The sequence below is a fragment of the Nyctibius grandis genome, chromosome 6, assembly GCF_013368605.1.
Source record: "Nyctibius grandis isolate bNycGra1 chromosome 6, bNycGra1.pri, whole genome shotgun sequence".
NCBI lineage: Eukaryota > Metazoa > Chordata > Aves > Nyctibiiformes > Nyctibiidae > Nyctibius > Nyctibius grandis.
In genome coordinates, this window is record NC_090663.1 from 85,074,899 (window position 1) to 85,094,242 (window position 19,344).

Here is a 19,344-nt window from a genome sequence, read left to right on the forward strand (position 1 = left end):
TGTGCTTGTGTCTTAATTTCCCAATTAATTGTGATTTTTGCCTCGGAAAATGCGTAGTGTCTGCTTGAATTAAGGCAGCAGAGACACAGATGCAGTTTCTCATGGGCTGAATTTGCAGTTTGAAAATAGGAGTGTGTGCTTTCCTCTGGTTAGTTCTTAGCTGCCTTTCCTGAGGACCCGAATGCACCCTGTTTATGCTGGACTTTGTTAATAGATTTTGCACGTACCTTGTATTTCTAGGTCCGTATTTAGAAATGTTGTAGGTAGTTTGCTCATTTCCGTAGCTGCCTTACTGTGTTTCGTATGCTCAGCCTGTAATACAAGATGCTGTAAGAGCAGTTATTGTACGTTTAGCATTGCAGACCATAAAATGCATTAAAGTCCATAAATAATTAGCATTTTAAATGACGTACCAGTTTAAAAGCTTTGCTGTATGTCTGTAGTGATTCTAGGCTCTCTTAGCCTACACTGAGCCACAACGGAGAGCAGTCCTTGGTGCCAGCAGAAAAGGAGGAGCGAGGGGGAACTTCCAGCTTTCATGGGTGATGAGACACAGAGCTGGATCCCTCGGCTGGTTCTGGGCCAGGGGCAGCGTCGCTGCGAGCCAGACCCGTAGCCACGGCGTCGGTGTGGCAGCGATCCGAGTACCGCCTGTCGAAGGAGCGTGTTCCTGGGCTTGGGAAAACTTCTGTGCTTCCTTTTGGGTGGCATTTTGCTACGTGTTTGTAAAGGAGAATAGTGAGTAGAGAGAAAGCAAAAGCAGTTTAGTCCGTTGGGAGGTTTTATATTTTGTCACATCGCTTCTACCTACTTTGTTTACTCATTTTTTCCACTAAATGCTGTTCCAGAAATCAGTTTGACTTCCATTTTAACTGCACACCTGCAGTAAGCTGTTTGACAGCAGTGGAATTGCTGCTGATCTCAGGTATGTAGAGAAAAGAGAGCAGTGTATAAAGCGTAATGACGAGGAGGGGGGTGGGGAGAAGACATTTGCTAAATATCAGGTTGAAGATTTGAAGAGGGGTGGGGTTTTGGGGTTTTTTTTAATTGTGATGTGCTTTTATAGCACAAATGTTTTAATGTGCTGCCTCCTGGTGGCTTCTTGTAATGATGTTTTCTGTTTAGGCGTGCACAAGATGCTGTTCGTTCTGAGGAGAAAGGAACCCAGTGCTTTGATGCCTTCACTTTTTAAATGTGAGTAAGGAACACAATATTTCAGAGGCTGAAAATGTCCCTTTGCTGGGTCTCGAATATATGCTATACACGTACCTGGAGGAATCAGATTGATTCCATTTTCTACAAGTGGGCTCCCAGGACACAGTTAAGCAAATAAACATCTGTCTCCTGGAATTTTATATTAAATCCAGAGTTTATTGTGTCAAAGATTAGCTTTACTGTTCCTTCAGTGTGCTATTAATCCTTTGTAACATATCTCCTTGGACTGTGTGCTCGCAGAAAACAGTTACTTTGTTCTTCTCGGGGCTTTTCTTAAATTTGTACAGTCATACTTGATATATAACTCATCTTAAGACCATTAGTCAAAAAAATTAACTGTATGAGTTGGAGAATTGATCCAAATTGCTTCAGGAGATTCAGCTTCTTTCTTCCTAACAAATTATTGGTAAAATGCAGACAGCTGTGGGTGAATGGGTTGGAAGTTCAGTGCTGCAAGGTCTGTCTGGTTTCTGCAGGAAGAGCTGCTGTAGGAGAGGCTTGACACACCTGCACAGGGGTATGGGGAGGTTGTGATCCCCATGAGAGGGGGGACTTACCTATCCTGAGGACTACCTATGCCTCATATGAAAGGAGTCCTACATACAGCAGAGTAGAAGCCTTTCCTCTCTTCTCCTCTCTCTCTTGCACAGATACCTGTGGCTGAGCAGAACAAGTTGCAGGATCTGTTTCCAAGACAGCACGCATGTAAAATGAGGAGAACACAGCAATTGTGCGTGCTCGTACTTGTTTCCAGCATGTTCTTGTCCAGACTCTGAGCCCAGGCGAAAGGCACTGCGGACAGTAAGTTTGGGGAAGAGGAGAACATTTAATCACAGAGTGTGAGGATTTGATTGATTCTCCAATCAATGCAAAAAAAGACAAGCTGATAGAAAAGAGTTTACAAGGTGAAGAGATAGGAGAGCAGTATTTCTGTATTTACAGAAATGGCATATTCTTTCTTTAAAGAACCCAGCTGTGGGGCTGGACCATCTTATGAACTGACTGGAAATTTGGTCCTTATACCCTTTTTCATCATAATGACCTCTCATTAGTTAACAAAGTTAGATAGTTGGGTGTGGCAAGTGGTTGGGACAAGGTTGCTTCCCTTAAAATAGCAAGGGCCAAGTCTGTGGAACCACAGAATATACTCTGAAAAGTTGCATTAAATTGCAGTGTAGAATTTACCAGGAATCTGACACACCTCATGACAGCTAAGGGCCTGGGTCTTGTAATTACTCACTTCTGCTATTCCCTGAACTCAGCCTGTAGTGGAAAGATGCTGTCTCATGTCAGGGGAGGAGAAGCTGCAGCATGTATCACCGGGTTCCCTGCTCACTGTCAAGTCCTAGCAAGCTGGTACAGGAGGGGAGGGGAAAAACCTTATTAATAAACAGCCCACTGCACTGGGAGAGAGTTCATGGCAAACAAAACCACCCTGAGCTGGGAAGGAAGGGACCACTCTGCTCTTTCACCACTCCTTTTCCCACCCTTCTCAGGCATTCCGTGTTGGCTCTCCAAGAAGACAGCTGCCCAGGACCAAGGCACTGACAGTCACAGATCGCTCAGTAACATGTACTCAGGGACCATACCAGCAAGCAACCGGCCTGACCGTGGAGGTAAGAGCCCACGTTTGTGTGCCTGACAGCTCATTTTATAGGCAAAGTTATTGCTGAACATTGGTACCTAAACAGAAGTCAAACCCTTAGTAAGGGTGGAGAAGAGAGTACTCCCAAGCACACACCTCTGTCATGTTACAGCAAGACACCAACTTAAATGCCATACAAAACTGGTGCTGTGTCCTGTGCCCTGGAGAGCAGGTAAATACAAGAGTTCAGCTCCAGGACTGATGGCAGGACTAAGGGTGCTGAGAGTTTCAGTGAGGAAAAAGTAAGTATATTAAGACATTTGTGAAGGAAGGTGTTCATGGACTACTGAGCTATTGCCTCCCTTGCACAATCCTTCTGGGGGATTATCCTAGAACAAAGCAACTATGCAAAGATCAGCTGTCAATGTTGTGTAGACATGGTGATGTTTCCTCACGTGCTGGTGGTAGTGCCTACTGCCCCATTTTTAATGGGTGTTCTCATCTGGTTGATACACACGTGTGCTTCCCATGGTGGCGTTCTTAATCTGGCAGCCACTGCTTCCAACGCCCTGTACCACAGGATTCCCAAAGACATCCCAGCACGCTCTGCTAGGTGATGGACCTGATGAGAGTTTTATGGAGTATAAGCAAAACTGGTAGGAGCCCCAGAGGCGGGTGTAGGAAGTAGCTGATGATCTGTGCTAGTGTTATTGCAAAGTGGCAGAGGATGTTACAAGCAAGGAGCATCACTCGGGGGGGTGTCACAGAAACTCTGAATTGTGCCTGGAGTGAAACAGATTGAACAGAGTTTCACAAAACCCAGGATAAGGGCTGAGATTTGGCACTTGAGTTCTCCCTGGTGTTCCATGTATCCCTGGGACATGCCCTCACCTTGTCCGTCACCAGTGTCCTCCTCCTCTGCAGGCCTGTCCTTCCTACCCTGAGTCCTCTTCTCCTGTCCAGTGATACTTTATTAACCCGTCAGTCCCTGAGCTCTCTCAGTGACCTGTTTATCAGGACTCCCTCCTAGCAGCAATCCTTGCACAGCCTCGGTGCTGTGTTGCCTTTGAGCTTTATTTCTTTCCATTGTCAGAAAATCTGTCTTGAACTCACTGTTCACCCTCCCACTGTACAAGTCCTTGTGCCCCATGTTAATTTTCTGAGGCTTGTAGGTGATGCCTCTGCTTCTCAGTGTCCTGAAGCAGGGATTTGTGAACATCAGGAGCTTGGCATGTTCTCAGCACACTGATTTGGTGAAGTTCCTCAGGCAAAATGGGCATCTGGCCATCTACTCCCTGGCCTGAGCTAGAGAGTTAGCATGAGCTGGGAGCGTGGCTGCTCTGCTGGTCAGCTCTGAGTGCTGCTGGGCATACACTGAAATGAAATCCTAAGGGCCTTGGACACAGTCTCTGGCATACTCAGATGTTGATGCTTACATTGCAGCCTTACATTTTTCTCCTTTTTCTCCAGGGCAATGCTATTTCAAAAGCTGCCTCCTCTGCCCACCCCTGATGCTTACTCCCACTTTTGATCACAGTTAAAAGTTGGAGTTCTTTTTAAAGATCATTTTTTTAACTCTGATCATTTTACTGGTATTTCTTTGGCCATCCTGCTCGTTGTCTTGTCTGGAGCCAAGACCAAACTGATCCCTCGGCCATCCAGTGATATTTGCTTGTCTGAAACACAGGCTGGAAGCCAGTTGCCGCCACAGATCAAAACTCTCACCCAGACCCTATAGCCAAAGTTAACAATAGTCATCCTACTATGATAACTAGGAGCTTCCTCCCTCCTCATATGGCTGAAGGGTGGAGGAAGGGAACCTCAGGAAGGCAATGAGTGCTCCTGGCCCAGCTTACACCTCCACATCCAGAGGAAGAAAAGAAGCTCCAGGGCTCTGACTTAGACTGGAAAAAGTGTCCCTGCTCTCAGGGGGTTCCCACAGTCCCACTCCATGGGTACAGGCTACCAAAACAGCCCCTTTATCTGAACGAGGCTTACACAGATCATGGAAACCTGGACAGAGGTCAGGAGAACAAGGAGTTCAGCCATGAGGCTGCAACCAGACTGAGCATTTGACATGGCTGCATAGCCAGGGTGTGCCTGGTGTCTTCTGCTGTGTTACAAGTCAACAGCACTGCAGTGTTTGTAATGGGTCTCTGTTTCTACACATTCATTAACACACCTACACATGAAAGCAGGTAGACAAGCATCTGATATCTCTCGCACAGCCTTTAACATAACAAGCCTTTCTCCTTCCTTTCCCCCAATTTCCCTGCAACCCACACTCTCCAAGGGTAAGAGCAGGAACTATCTTTTTAGAAGTCAAGTTTGGTATTTAGTTTGGATGAACTTTTTCCCAAGACAGTAGAGGTCATGCCTGGGATATAAGTGGTCTTTCATTTTTGCAAAAACAAAAACCCCACCCTCCCACATGAATCAAACCTGCATTTCAGGGTACATTTTAAAAAGAAGGTGCTCCAGCCTTATTGTATCAGCCAGGAGAAATAAAAAACACATCAAGTCACATACTGTCAGTAACTCAGGCAATACAGACAGCAGGAAAAGCAGAAGAACAAACCAACCCCAACCTCCTGACAGCAGGAAACCAGAGACCCCTTGCACATGCACAGCCCCACAGTACCTGAGCAGGGGTCAAAGGCAGTCCAGTAACACCCCCCAAAGACCAGCAGAACATCAAGACAGCAATAAAGCATCCAGCCTAACAAAGAAAGAGAGGACCACCAACACAGCTACCAGAGAAAAAAGAAAGCAGCCCCCTGGCCTGAGCTTAAATGCAGAGCTGGGGCCAATGGGGAAGGGGGTGGGTGGTGGGGGCTCCAGGTGGGGCCATCAGGGTGATGGGGACTTGATAGGACCCTCCCAACACCTCTTGCAGCATCTGAGACCTGGCAGCTCTGACATCTCCTGTGCTGCCTGCCCAGCAAGGCCATTGGTGTTCTTCAGAGCAAGGGGGGAGGCAGAAACTCCATCTCCAGACAGGACATGCCAGAGTGGCTTCTCTGCAGGGACATGCAGTGGGGGCAGCCGTGAGAAGCGTGTGGGGGTACCTGTGCTGCTGAGAGAGGGACCCACACACGGGGGTCCGTGATCGTGTCGTTAGATGTGTGTGGTGAGTTCAGCCCTTTTTGTTCTCATGAGAGCAGGAAAAGAATTGATGGGCACAGACTGAACTGAAGTGTTTACCACTTCATTTGCCTGCTGTCTTTCCAATCAATCAACATCAATTGCAATTAGAAAAAAACAATTTAAAATAATAAATGTGGGGACAGACAGGCACAGGAGAAACACGTTCAGCTTTTCCAGGTGCATCCCAAGCACGTGAGTGCAAGTACCAGGCTGTCAGCTTTGCGGCCGGCGGCACGGGTGGCTGCAGCAGAAGCGAGGAGGGCTCTGTGGGTGCTGTACAGGGACGGGGGCATCAATCGCACGCTTGGATTAGGTGTGTGTGTTTTGTTATAAGCCTCAGAGCACATCGTGAGGCTTGTAGCTGTCCCATGCGGCCTGAGGAAATAAAAACAATCAGAAATTTGAAACGCCTCGTCCAAAATAAGGCTTTTCTTCCAGGAAAAAAATGAAATGTCCCTGTTGAGGTGGAAGTGCTGGGTCTGTGTGTGTGTGCACACCGAGATGTGCTGCTGCCGTGGGTCCAGGGGTCTGAGCAGCCGAGCAGGGCTCAGGTCTGCGTCCTGGGTGACTGTTTGCTGGCTTTTCCTCAGAGCAGCTCACAAAGCATCGGTGTGTGGTGGGGCTGTGTTGTGGTCTGATTTCTTCTCCTAATTTGAAAGTCTTTTAGTTGTTAAAGGGGAAGTTGCTGTGTGAGAGCTGAGCTGTGCTTGGGCTTGTGGTTACAGACTTGGTTTTGTTCTTGGAGGTCCTGAAGCAGAGGGGGACATGGCTGCGGCGTGGGGTGTCATCGCAGGCGCAATGTCATTGTGGGGGGTAATGATCCCCCCTCTCTGTACACCGGCGCAATCGTCCCCAAAACACATCCAGCTCAGGGGGAGTGATTTTGTTTCTATTTTCAAATAATTGTGTGTGTGAGTTGCAGCCTGCCTGCTCTCTGCCTGCCCCTGCCCCTACCAGAGGGGGTCACCTGTCCCCTCGGGCACAGCGTCCCAGCATGGGGACGGGCTGAGGGCACGGTGGCCTCGGCAGGTGAGATAATAAAAACGGTACCAAACTTCACACCGAGTGTACGGCCGTGGTTTGTGCTGCAGCGAGGATTGCTGGCCGTTCAGTCCGGGAGCTCGTCGGTGAGAAAGAGCAGGGAAGAGGGGAGCGCTGGGCTGATTAACCCAAGGAGAGGGAGAGCGAGTGAGTAACTCGGTGGGACCTTAGGACAGCACGCCGTGGAGTATGTCTGGTGGAGGGGGTGGTTTTGAGAGCTCCCCATGATACCAGGCAGTTTAGTAAAAGCAAGCCTCAAAGTAGGCCCTAAAAGGCCTGCTCTGTGTAACCTTTAGACAGAATCAACTTTCCTTTCAGCAATTTTCCTTTCAGCTCTAATAACAGTATGTTCTGAAGCTCACGGCATGTTTTGAAGACAGAGTCTGCTTCTGGGACTGATAACAGTTATAGTCATCACTGATTCTTGCTTGTGCTTAGTCTTAGAGAATCCAAGGTCTCTGTTAAATTCCTCACTAATTAGAAAGAAGGGCCAGAGATAAGCAAGACTGTGAACAACATCTTTGCAGTGTCTTAACTGACTTGATTGACAGCTCTGGTGCCAGGAGTAGAGATAAATCCTGTCAGAACCAGAACAGGATCTTGTCCTCGGAGCGACCTGCACGTGTCAGCAGAAAGGCCTTGACCATGCGTGTGCAGGAGCGGGGTCACACAGCATCACTGGGGGGGTTATGACCCCCAGAGCCCACCCAAGACCGCTTCCCCAATTTAGTACACATGCGCAAAGACCAATACATAATATATTAGCATATGCATAAGGTTTCTTGGAATAGGTGGGCTTTTCTCGGCTAATGTATGAATATTCATTTTTCTATAATGTACATGAGTGTGCTTTTGTCCCTGGGTGTGTGTGCTAGGAGGAGAGATCTCCCAATCAGAAAGCTTTTCCGTGGGAAAGACATAAGCAAAAGCACCCCCAGATATTTTTAATGTGGGATTTTTTTTGGCTTGAAGGAAACGCTCCCTCAAGTTGCTCAGGGCCAGGGGGAAGAGGGGCCTGGGAGGGCTGTGGGTGTCGGGGGCATACAGACTCTTGGCAGGGGAGAGAAAGGAGGGAGGTGTTACTGCTGGAAGCGGAGTCCCGAAGCTCCGGCGGGCTCCGCAGTGCAGATAACTGTATTTAGGGTGTGAGATGTCGTGGGGCTGCCGAGCAGCGGAGGGGTCTGACCCGGGACGCCTGAGGCCGCCCCGGGGCCGGGGCCGGGGCCGGGGCCGGGGCGGTGCCGCCTGCGGTGCTGCGTTCCCTCCGCCAGGCGGCGACACCGCAGGAGGCCGCTCCCGCCCCGCATCGCCATTGGCGGAGGCGCCGGCGTCGCTGATTGGTCGGCACGGAGTGGGTCCCGCCCCCGCGCGGCAGGTGCGCGCCGAGCCCCGAGGCTTTAACGAGCCCCCGGGCGCAGTTCCGCTCGCCGCCGCCAGGGGGCGCCTCCGCCGCGGCAGCAGCGCGCGGGATGGGGCGGCGGGAGCAGGTACCGGCGGGGACTGCGGGGGCTCCCCGTTACCGGAGCGGGTCCCCGGCTGCAGGGGCAGGCTCCTGCCGGGCCCGGGGCCTGTCTGCGGGCGGTCGGGGGGCCCCGCCGTGCCTCTGGTGAGCGCCGGGCCCGGCCGCGGTGAGGGGGGAGCGGGCCCGGTGAGGGCCGGCGGGTGGCTGAGCCCGGCAGCGGCTTGGGGAGGGGGTGTCCGGGCCCGGGCAGGGTCTGGTGGGGGTACCCGGGTCTGGGGGTGTTTGGCCCTCCCCGGGTCGGGGCGGGGGGGGTGGCGGCTCCATCCCGGAGCAACCCCATGGGGCTCAGCCGGGGGGTGGGGGAGCTCTGGGTGACCGTCCCCGTGAGCACGGGGGTTTTGCCGTGTCTGGGGGCTCCTTTGGGCGAGTTAACGTGTTTTTGGTGCAGGTTTTGTGTTCCCCGTGTGATGCCGGTGCTGCTGGGGTGGTCAAGAGCCCCAAAGGAGACATTTCACCTGGATGGCGCCGGGCTGCACCCACTGCCAGCCCCGGACAGGCCAGGAGGGTTTGGGCTGCGCAGGCGGGGCGTTCCCTGGACACCAGGGCACGGTTTTGGCCCCCAAACCCCCGGACTGGGGGGCTGATGGACTCTCGGAATTGCCTGGGGCTGTGCAAGGAGACGCTCGTTACAGCCCTCATCATGGTGAGTACCGGGAGGCAGGAGCAGAGCTGCCGAGAGCCGGGGGCACCTTAACTGCCTCCACCTGTCTCCTGGGGCTGGGCTTTGTCCACAGTTCCTTCTGGTTCTCAGCCTCAGCTGCCCGCAGTTACTTTGAGCAAAGGCTTTTGGTTCTTCCCTCAGAAGCCCGGGAGCTGCAGCTGGTTCCCAGCAGGGCTGGGAGGGTTCAGGTCTCCTGTGCTGCTGGGGGCAGCCAGGCTGGGACCAGAGCTGCTGTGGGGGTTCTGCGGGTTACCCCAACAAGAACAGCCTTTCTGCAGGAGTTCTGGTGAGACCAAGGTGCAATTAAATGCATTTTTGTTTCTTTTTAGTTAATGCAGTTTATTAGCTGGTGTATTCAAGCAGCTGTTTACCAGTCCCCTGTGTGTGCTTGCCAGCCACAGGTTACAGGTAAGACCTGAAGTTAAAACTTAAGTTTTGACTTTGCACAGCAATTGTTGTAGCTGTGCATTGATTTTTTACTCTGCTTTTCTTTCCCTCCCAGAAAATGGGGTATTTTATTGTCCCCTGTCCCTCTCCGAGCCCTTCCCATTGGGGTGCCTGACCCTGCAGTCTCTCAGCGGAGCCCCGGGTTGGTTCTGGGCTCTGAAGCCATTGTTTTAAATAAAACCTTCTTTTTCAGCTCAAAACGTGCTGCGGTGGGAGCAGAGGCCGCTCCAGGGACCCGCACCGGCTCCTGCAGCCCCGTGGGTGAGGCGGTGAAGCCGGCCTGGCCGGGCCCGGGGAGCGACGGCCGTGCCGGTGCCTCGGGAGGTGTTGGTGGCCCCGGCGGTAGGAGGCCGTGCCCGGTGAGGTGAGTGCCCCGAGGCGGTGGTTTCTGCCGTCCCGGCCCCGTCTCTCCCTCCCCTCCCGCCTCGGCTGCGCGGTGCCGGGTCGCGGCTGCCGAGGGGTCGGGCAGAGCTGCCCGTGCCCGGGGGGCAGCAGGGTTTGCCGGGCAGCAGCTCGGGGCTCTCTGGGCCGGGCCGCTGCCGGGGGCTGATTGTGCCACGTCTCTCCCTGCGCAGGGACACACGGACGGACGGAGGAGCCCCAGCCAGGCCGGGAGCCGCCCGCGGGGGGTGCGGAGCCCCAGGGAGAAGCCGGGCTGCCTGCGCCGAGGCCGACGCTGCCGCCTGCCCCGCTCCTGCCTGGGGACAGCCCGGCCTGCACCTGCCTGGAGACCCTGCAGGGACTGCGCTGCTCCAGCCCGGCTGCGGCTCCAGGTGGGTGTGTTGGGCCCCGTTTGTTTGGGGTTCAGCTCGGTTTGGGCTCCCCTTGGTTTTTGTTTGTTTGGTTGTTTGGTTTGGACCCCCGTTTGTTTCAGGTCCAGCTCAGTTTGGGCCCCCCCTTTAGATTTGTGAGGGGTTGGTTTGTTTATTGAGGGGTTTGTTTATTGAGGGGGTTTTAGTGGTTTGGGCTCTCCTTTGGTTTTGTTTGGTTTGTTTGCTGCTTTGGGCCCCCTTTGTTTTGGGTCCAGCTCAATTTGCAGGGCCCAGTTGTTTCGGTCCAGCTTGGTTTGTGCTCATGTGTGTTTGTTTCTGCCCCTGTTTGTTTCAGGTCCAGCTCCTGGACGGCTCCAGTTCAGTTTTGGCTCCAGCTCCTGTTTGTTGCTGCTCTGCTTTCAAGTCCAGCTTACGGATGGCTCCAGTGCATTTGCAGCTTCAGGTTGGTTGTTTCTGCCTGTTTTGTTTCTGTTCCAGCTCCTGGACGGCTCCAGTTTGTTACAGGTCATTGTCTCTGCACACGTTCATTTTGGGTCCAGCTCATTGGTGGCTCCTGTTTCTTGACGGCTCCAGCTCGTTTGCTGCTCCAGGGTTGGATGTTTCTGCCTCCATTTTGTTCCTGCACAGCTCCAGCTTGGTTGCGGCTCCAGCTCATTGTTTTTGCACCCCTGTTTTTCAGGTCCAGCTCATGGATGGCCACACTTCAGTTTTGGCTGCAGCTCGTTTCCAGTTCCAGTGCAGCTTCATCTCCAGCTGATGCTCAGTTCCAGTCTGGCTGCAGCTCCAGCTCATGGATGGTTCCAGCCTCAGCTCCTCCTCGAGTTCATCTCCAGCTCAATAAAGCTTATTCTAGTTCAAATGAGCCTGGCTTTTAGCCAGGTCGTAAATCAATCACTGTCACGACTTGTATATGAATATGACCTGTCATAATTGTACACTAGTCCGGTGCTTGGGCGCACCTGGAATGAACAGTTGGACACGAAAAGGGGGTAAAAAGTGCTTTTTCGCCCTGAGTCTATCTCCTGCGTTGAATTTTGCCTGGTGCATGCCGGCGTCCCTGAGTTTCGGGGCCAACGCGACCGGACCCCCACCTCCGGTGAGGGTCCACGCACCATCCCACCCCCCTCCCTCCCACCCACACTCCAACACCCTCCCACCTCCCCCCAGCCCTGCAGCTATGGCCAAACTGGCCCCTGGCTTTGACCCCAGAAACAGCCGACCAGGTCTCCGTTTCTGAGCCCAAAGGCGCAGGATTTGCTGCTCCGGCCCCGGGAGCCCCTTTCCCAGCCCCACAAACGCAGCCCCGCGGCTCCGTTCTCAGGGTTGGGAAATGTCCAGCTCTGTCTGTGCTGCTCAGCCCCAGCATCGGCCCCGGGAGCCGCCTCTCGAGTCCCACAAGCACCCGGCTGAGCCCCGAACCCCCACAGCCCCGCGTGTGATGTAGGGACGAGCCCGGGAGCCCCGGCGGTGTCGGGCGGTGCTTGAGAACTGACCGGGGGGACCCGCGGAGCGGGCCCGGCCCCGTGTGGCCGCGGGCGGCCCGAGCGGGGACAGGGGGTGCCGGGCTCCGGCCCTCGGGCTTTATTCCCCGGCGCCCCGAGCCCCGCCGCTGCACGGGCGGCTCCGCGGAGCCCCCGGCAGCGCGGCCGCCCGGGCACCGGCACTTCCCACCCGCCCCGGCCCCAACCCCGACAGCCCCCGGGGCCGCGGCACCGCTCGGCCGCGGCCCCTGCCCCGCTCCCGGCCCGAGCCCCCCGCGTCTCACCTGGGCCCCGCCGGAGGAGCCCGGCCCGGCCGCTGCCGCCCCAGGACCGCGCGCGACGCCACCGGAACAGCCCAGAGGGGGCGGACGGCGGCCGCCGGGGCTCAAATCTCCTCGGCCCCGCCCCGCGCAGCCGCCCTGGGGCCCTGCCCCGCCCCGCGCACCTGGGCCAGGCCCCGCCCCGCGCACGCGCCCTGCGGCACCGCCCCCGCGCACCTGGGACAGGCCCCGCCCCGCGCATGCGCCCCTTCGGGACCCGCCCCTTCCGGCCCGCCCCGCGCACGCGCTGCCTCTTCCGCCGCCAGAGCGGGGCTGGCTCCGACCGCGGCGGACGCTGGTTCTGGACCGGGGACGCGGGGCTGCAGCACCGGTCTAGTCCGGCGGCTTTTATGGGGGCTACGTGGAACCCGGGGCGGTGAGACGAGGCCGGGATTCGAGCTGGGGTTGGGGCTGGTGCCGGTGCTGCTGCCGGGTCTCGCGGGCGCGGGGAGCCGGTGCCGGGGGGTCAGTCCCGGCCCGTGTCTGTCTCTCCGCGGGCGGGCGCGGAACGGCTCCTGGGGCTGGAGCACCTCGGCAGGGTCGGGGCTGAGCCCGACCTCTGCCGGAGCCCCGAGCCTGGCTTCGCCGTCTCCGTCCCGGCGCCGCGGGCAGGAGGAGCCGCGCTCCGGGGCTGGGCCTCGGCCGGGGCCCAAGTCTGGCTCTGCCCGCAGCTGGTGCCCGCGCGGGGCTGGGGGTGCCACACCGCGGCTGCGGGCGCGGGGAAACCCGGGCTCTGTCGGTACCGAGTCACACAATAAAGGCGGCGGCTTCGTGCAGGTGCTGAATAAAGGCTGGGAACAGGCGCGGGGGCTCTGACCGGCACCGGCTGCCCCGGGCCCGGCCCCTCTCCTGCCTGGCTGGGGCAGCCCGGCCTCCCGGGGCCCAGAGTAGGGCCGCAGCTGCTGCCCCCCCGGCCCGGGGGGAGCCCTGACATGGGAGCCCGGTCTCAAGCCCCAGAACATGGGACTTTGTTTCTGAGCCCCCCCCAAATACCAGCCCGGGGCTCTGCTTCAAGCCCCCGTAACGCAGCACTTGGGCTCTCTCTGAGCCTTAAACTGCCCCCATGAGCCTGGTTTCAAGCCCCAGTAACACAGCACTTAGTCTGAGCCCCAGCACTGGCCACAGGAGCCTGGTCTCCACACTGCAAAATGCAGGACTCGGTCTCTCATGTCAAGCACCCACAACACAGCACTTGGTCCCTGCTTAGGAGCCCTCAACTGGCCCAGTGAGCCTGGTTTTGACACCCCAGAGTTGCCCAAAGGACACTGGTCTCGTGACACCAAAAACACAGGACTTGGAATCTGTTTTTCAGCCCCAAAACTGGCCAAATGAGCCTGGTACCAAGCCCCCAACACGCAGGACTTAGTCTCTGTGTTTTAAGCACTAACACGCAGGACTTGGTCTCTCTTGTCAAGGCCTTAAACTGCCCAGATGAGCCTGGTTTCACACTCCCCAAACGCAGGACTTAGTCTCCGTTTCAGAAACACAAAACTACCTCCATGATCCCTGTTTGAAGCCCCACAAACTCAAGGCTCTGCTTTTAATCCCCCAAATTAGCCAAATGAGCCTGGTTTTGCGTCCCCAAAACACAGGACTTAGTCTCTCTGTGAAGGTGCGTGTTTCTGACACACCACCCCCCCCCAAACCCCATGGCTGTTCCTGAAGGCCAGGGAGCCAGGGCTTTGCTGCCTGTGTCCAAGTCTGGAAAACGCAGGACTTAGTCTGTTTCAAGCCCCATGAGCCTGGTTTCATGTCCTGAAGACCCTCAGCTCAGTCTCTGTTTCTGAGCCCCCAAACCCACCCATTCCCCTTGTTTCCCAAGGGCAACAAATGCAGGACTGGGGCTCTGTTCTCCAGCCCTGAAAACACAGGCCTTAGTCTCTGGTTTTGAGCCACTGAGGGAGTTTTCAAGTCCCAAAAATGCCGGACTTGGTCTCCCTCCTTAAGCTCCGAAAACACAGACTTTGGGGGTTCCAGCCCATGTGCCTGGGTTTGACCACACAACTCGGTCCCTGAGCCCTGTTTTGAGCTGCAAACCCCCTCGGCTCTGTCTCTGCACCCCAAACCCCAGGAGTTTCTCTCCAGCCCAGCTCCTGCTGCCTGAAAACCCACGACCGGGCCCGGTTCTGAGCCCCAAACCACCCCCCGGGCCCGGTCTGAGCCCCACAACAGGCCCTGAGCCGGGGTCCCATCTCCCAGCGCCCGGTCTGGGCTGCTCGGCCACAGGGTCTGAGTCCCCCAAGCACCCGGCTGAGCCCCGAACCCCGCGTGTGATGTCGGGACAGGTCCGGGAGCCCCGGCGGTGTCGGGCGGTGCTTGGGAACTGACCGGGAGGACCCGCGGGGCGGGCCCGGCCCCGTGTGGCCGCGGGCGGCTCGAGCGGGGACGGGGGGCGCCGGGCTCCGGCCCTCGGGCTTTATTCCCCGGCGCCCCGAGTCCCGCCGGCTCCTCCGAGGAAACACCGGCCCTTCTCCGCCCGCCCGGCCCAACAACTCCCGGGGGCCGCGGCCACTTCGCCGCCCCCGGCGACTGCTCGGCTTCAGCCCCGGCCTCACGGCCCTCAACCGCGGCTGCGGCTCCCGCGGCTCCCCCGGCCGGGCCCCAGAGCTCCCGCGGGCCGAGCACCCCGCGCCTCCCCTGGGCCGGCACGGCAGCAAGCCGGGCCCGGCACAAGCACACCCACCTCCTGTCCTCCGGCGGCGGCAGCGGCGGCAACAAAAATGGCGGCCGAGGGCGGCCGGAAGGGCCCGACCCGTGAGGGCCCCGCCCCGCGCAGCCGCACTGCGGCCCCGCCCCGCCGCGCCCCGCGCCCCGCCCGGCACCCGCGGTCCCGGGTCTCGGCGGCGGCAGGTGCGCGGCGGCGCCGAGGCTTCAAAACCCTCCCGGGGCCGCCAGGGGGCGCCGCAGCGAGGGGCCGGCGGGGAGAAGCGGAGCGGCGGCGGCGGGAGCGGGTCCGGGTGTGCGGCTGGCGGGGGCTCTGCCGGGCCCGGGGCCCTCGGGGCCCGTCTGCGGGCGGCCCGGGGGCCGTGCCGGGGCTGCTTCCCCGCCATGGCTGCTCCCGCTGCTGCCGCCGCGTCTGACCCGGGGCCCGGCGGATACGGGGCCCCGGCGGGGCTGGGGCTCTCCCGGGGCGGCCGGTGCCCCCTCCTGCCGCCGGGGTCTCTTCTTCCGGCGCAGGCACCGGCCGCTTCCTTCTCCGCGGCCCTTTCCCGGAGCGGCTGCCGGCAGGACGGACCCCCCCGGCCTGGCGCCGGCTCTGCCGGGGCCGGGAGAGCTCGGACCGGTGAGTGCGGGACCCGCTGCTGGGGGAAACTGGTTTCACGGGGCTTCGGCCCTGCGGGGCCGGCAGCATCGGGCGGTGCCACGGCGGGGCCTGGGGGCGGCTCTGGGCCCCGCACAGAGCCCGGCTTTGACCGAAAACCTTCTTTTTCAGCTCAAAACGTGTTGCGCTGGGAGCAGAGGCCGCTCCGGGGACCCGCACCGGCGCCTGCAGCCCCGTGGGTGAGACGGTGAAGCCGGGCCCAGGGAGCGACGGCCGTGCCGGTGCCTCGGGAGGTGTTGGTGGCCCTGGCGGTAGGAGGCCGTGCCCGGTGAGGTGAGTGCCCCGAGGCGGTGGTTTCTGCTGTCCCGGCCCCGTCTCTCCCTCCCCTCCCGCCTCGGCTGCGCGGTGCCGGGTCGCGGCTGCCGAGGGGTCGGGCAGAGCTGCCCGTGCCCGGGAGGCAGCAGGGTTTGCCGGGCAGCAGCTCGGGGCTCTCTGGGCCGGGCCGCTGCCGGGGGCTGATTGTGCCACGTCTCTCCCTGCGCAGGGACACACGGACGGACGGAGGAGCCCCAGCCAGGCCGGGAGCCGCCCGCGGGGGGTGCGGAGCCCCAGGGAGAAACTGATGCTGCCGCCTGCCCCGCTCCTGCCTGGGGACAGCCCGGCCTGCGCCCGCCCGGAGACACTGCGGGGACTGCGCTGCTCCAGCCCGGCTGCGGCTCCAGGTGGGTTGGTTGGGCCCTGTTTGTTTTGGGGTTCAGCTCGGTTTGGGCTCCCCTTGGTTGTTGGTTGGTTCGTTTGGGGCATAGTTTATTTTGGGTGTCCCCTTTGTGTGTGTGTTGGGTTTGTTTTGTTTTGTTTCATTTGTTTGGTTTCTTTGTACCGACCCAATTTGCTTTGGGTCCAGCTCGGTTTGGGCCCCCCTTTAGATTTGTCTGTTTGTTTTGTTTATTCCACATCCAGCTCAGTTTTGGCTCCAGCTCCTGTTTGTTTCTGCTCTGGTTTCAAGTCCAGCTTACGAACAGCTCCGGAGTTGGGTGTTTCTGCCTCCATTTTGTTCCTGCACAGCTCCAGCTTGGTTGCGGCTCCAGGTCATTGTTTTTGCACCCCTGTTTTTCAGGTCCAGCTCAGGGATGGCCCCACTTCAGTTTTGGCTGCAGCTCGTTTCCAGCTCCAGTGCAGCTTCATCTCCAGCTGATGCTCAAGTTCCAGTTTGGCCATAGCTCCAGCTCATGGATGGTTCCAGCCTCAGTTCCTCCTCGAGTTCATCTCCAGCTCAATAAAGCTTATTCTAGTTCAAATGAGCCTGGCTTTTGGCCAGGTCGTAAATCAATCACTGTCACGACTTGTATATGAATATGACCTGTCATAATTGTACACTAGTCCGGTGCTTGGGCGCACCTGGAATGAACAGTTGGACACGAAAAGGGGGTAAAAAGTGCTTTTTCGCCCTGAGTCTATCTCCTGCGTTGAATTTTGCCTGGTGCATGCCGGCGTCCCTGAGTTTCGGGGCCAACGCGACCGGACCCCCACCTCCGGTGAGGGTCCACGCACCATCCCACCCCCCTCCCTCCCACCCACACTCCAACACCCTCCCACCTCCCCCCAACCCTGCAGCTCTGGCCAAACTGGCCCCTGGCTTTGACCCCAGAAACAGCCGACCAGGTCTCCGTTTCTGAGCCCAAAGGCACAGGATTTGCTGCTCCGGCCCCGGGAGCCCCTTTCCCAGCCCCACAAACGCAGCCCCGCGGCTCCGTTCTCGGGGTTGGGAAATGTCCAGCTCTGTCTGTGCTGCTCAGCCCCAGCACCGGCCCCGGGAGCCGCCTCTCGAGTCCCACAAGCACCCGGCTGAGCCCCGAACCCCCACAGCCCCGCGTGTGATGTAGGGACGGGCCCGGGAGCCCCGGCGGTATCGGGCGGTGCTTGAGAACTGACCGGGGGGACCCGCGGAGCGGGCCCGGCCCCGTGTGGCCGCGGGCGGCCCGAGCGGGGACGGGGGGCGCCGGGCTCCGGCCCTCGGGCTTTATTCCCCGGCGCCCCGAGCCCCGCGGCTGCACCGGCGGCTCCGTAGAGCCCCCGGCAGCGCGGCCGCCCGGGCACCGGCACTTCCCACCCGCCCCGGCCCCAACCCCGACACCCCCCGGGGCCGCGGCACCGCTCGGCCGCGGCCCCTGCCCTGCGCCCGGACTCGACACCCCCGGGGCCGCAGCACCGCTCGGCCGCGGCCCCTGCCCCGCTCCCGGCCCGAGCCCCCCGCGTCTCACCTGGGCCCCGCCGGAGGAGCCCGGCCCGGCCGCTGCCGCCCCAGGACCGCGCGCGGCGCCACCGGAACAGCCCAGAGGGGGCGGACGGCGGCCGCCGGGGCTCAAATCTCCTCGGCCCCGCCCCGCGCAGCCGCCCTGGGGCCCTGCCCCGCCCCGCGCACCTGGGACAGGCCCCGGCCCGCGCATGCGCCCCCCGGGCCCCGCCCCTTCCGGCCCGCCCCGCGCACGCGCGGCCTCTTCCGCCGCCAGAGCGGGGCTGGCTCCGACCGCGGCGGACGCTGGTACTGGGGCGGGGGTGCCGGGCGGGACCCATCGCTTGGGACGCGGGGCTGCAGCACCGGCCCGGCCCGGGGGCTTCTGCGGGAGCTGTGCGGAGCCCGGGGACGGTGAGATGAGGCTGGGGTTTGGGCTGGGGCTGGTGCCGCTGCCGAGCCTCGCGGGCGCGGGGAGCCGGTCCCGGCCCGTGTCTGTCTCTCCGCGGGCGGGCGCGGGGCGGGTCCTGAGGCCGGAGCACCGCGGCAGGGTCGGGGCTGGGACCGGCCTCTCCCGGAGCCCTGAGCCCGGCCTTGCCTTCTCCGTCCCAGCGCCGCGGGCAGGAGGAGCCGCGCTCCGGGGCCGAGCCTCGGGCGGGCGCCGGGGCCCCGGGGCCCAAGTCCGGCGCTGCTCGCGGCTGCTGCCCGCGTGGGGTAGCCGGGGCTCTGCCAGTGCCAGGTCGCGGAATAAAGGCGGCGGCTTCGTGCAGGTGCTGAGTAAAGGCTGGGAGCGGGCGCGGGGGCTCCGACCGGTACCAGCTGCCCCGGGCCCGGCCACTCTCTTGCCCGGCTGGGGCAGCCCGGCCTCCCGGGGCCCAGAGCAGGGCCACGGGCGCTGCCCCCCGGCCCGGGGGGAGCCCTGACATGTGAGCCCGGTCTCAAGCCCCAAAACATGGGACTTTGTTTCTGAGCCCCCCCCAAATACCAGCCTGGGGCTCTGCTTCAAGCCCCCGTAACGCAGCACTTGGGCTCTCTCTGAGCCTTAAACTGCCCCCATGAGCCTGGTTTCAAGCCCCAGTAACACAGCACTTAGTCTGAGCCCCAGCACTGCCCACAGGAGCCTGGTCTCCACACTGCAAAATGCAGGACTCAGTCTCTCCTGTCAAGCACCCACAACACAGCACTTGGTCCCTGCTTAGGAGCCCTCAACTGGCCCAGTGAGCCTGGTTTTGACACCCCAGAGTTGCCCAAAGGACACTGGTCTCATGACACCAAAAACACAGGACTTGTAACCTGTTTTTCAGCCCCAAAACTGGCCAAATGAGCCTGGTACCAAGCCCCAAAAATGCAGGACTTAGTCTCTGTGTTTCAAGCACTAACACACAGCACTTGGTCTCTCTTGTCAAGACCTTAAACTGCCCAGATGAGCCTGGTTTCACACTCCCCAAACGCAGGACTTAGTCTCCATCTCAGAAACACAAAACCGCCTCAATGCTCCTGGTCTGGCGCCCCAAAACGCAGGACTTAGTCTCTGCATGAAGGTGCCCAGCTCAGGCTTGCCCTCACTTCTCCTGAAGTCAAGTGAGCCAGGATTTTGCCCTGAGCCTGTGTCCAAGTCGGGAAAACACAGGACTTAGTCTCAGTTTCAAGCCCCATG

At 59.4% G+C, this 19,344-nt stretch overlaps 1 protein-coding gene and 2 long non-coding RNA genes across 3 annotated transcripts; 2 read left to right on the plus strand and 1 right to left on the minus strand.

Moving 5' to 3' along the window:
- Nucleotides 1-8,138: 8,138 nt before the first annotated feature.
- Nucleotides 8,139-11,404, plus strand: LOC137665319 (collagen, type I, alpha 1b-like). The gene is made up of 5 exons (XM_068404194.1): nucleotides 8,139-8,594; nucleotides 9,501-9,579; nucleotides 9,712-9,982; nucleotides 10,194-10,391; nucleotides 10,726-11,404. The coding sequence occupies exons 1-5, from the start codon at nucleotides 8,139-8,141 to the stop codon at nucleotides 11,264-11,266; spliced, it is 1,545 nt and encodes a 514-aa protein (XP_068260295.1). The 3' UTR covers nucleotides 11,267-11,404.
- A 3,612-nt stretch (nucleotides 11,405-15,016) lies between these two features.
- LOC137665079 (uncharacterized) lies at nucleotides 15,017-16,878 on the plus strand. Its single transcript, XR_011048441.1, has 4 exons — nucleotides 15,017-15,475; nucleotides 15,626-15,787; nucleotides 15,999-16,176; nucleotides 16,572-16,878. It is a non-coding gene; the product is annotated as an uncharacterized lncRNA (long non-coding RNA).
- LOC137665080 (uncharacterized) lies at nucleotides 16,245-17,825 on the minus strand. The gene is made up of 2 exons (XR_011048442.1): nucleotides 17,716-17,825; nucleotides 16,245-16,852 (listed from the first exon to the last, which is right to left on the minus strand). It is a non-coding gene; the product is annotated as an uncharacterized lncRNA (long non-coding RNA).
- Nucleotides 17,826-19,344: the final 1,519 nt, after the last annotated feature.

What these genes read in the sequence shown, in the direction of transcription:
- LOC137665319 (XM_068404194.1), top strand. Translation starts at nt 8,139, where the DNA reads ATGTCGTGGGGCTGCCGAGCAGCGGAGGGGTCTGACCCGGGACGCCTG. An exon ending in GGGGCCCCGCCGTGCCTCTG is followed by an intron (nt 8,595 to 9,500) that starts GTGAGCGCCGGG and finishes GTTTCTTTTTAG; the next exon opens with TTAATGCAGTTTATTAGCTG. An exon ending in TTGCCAGCCACAGGTTACAG is followed by an intron (nt 9,580 to 9,711) that starts GTAAGACCTGAA and finishes TCCCTCTCCGAG; the next exon opens with CCCTTCCCATTGGGGTGCCT.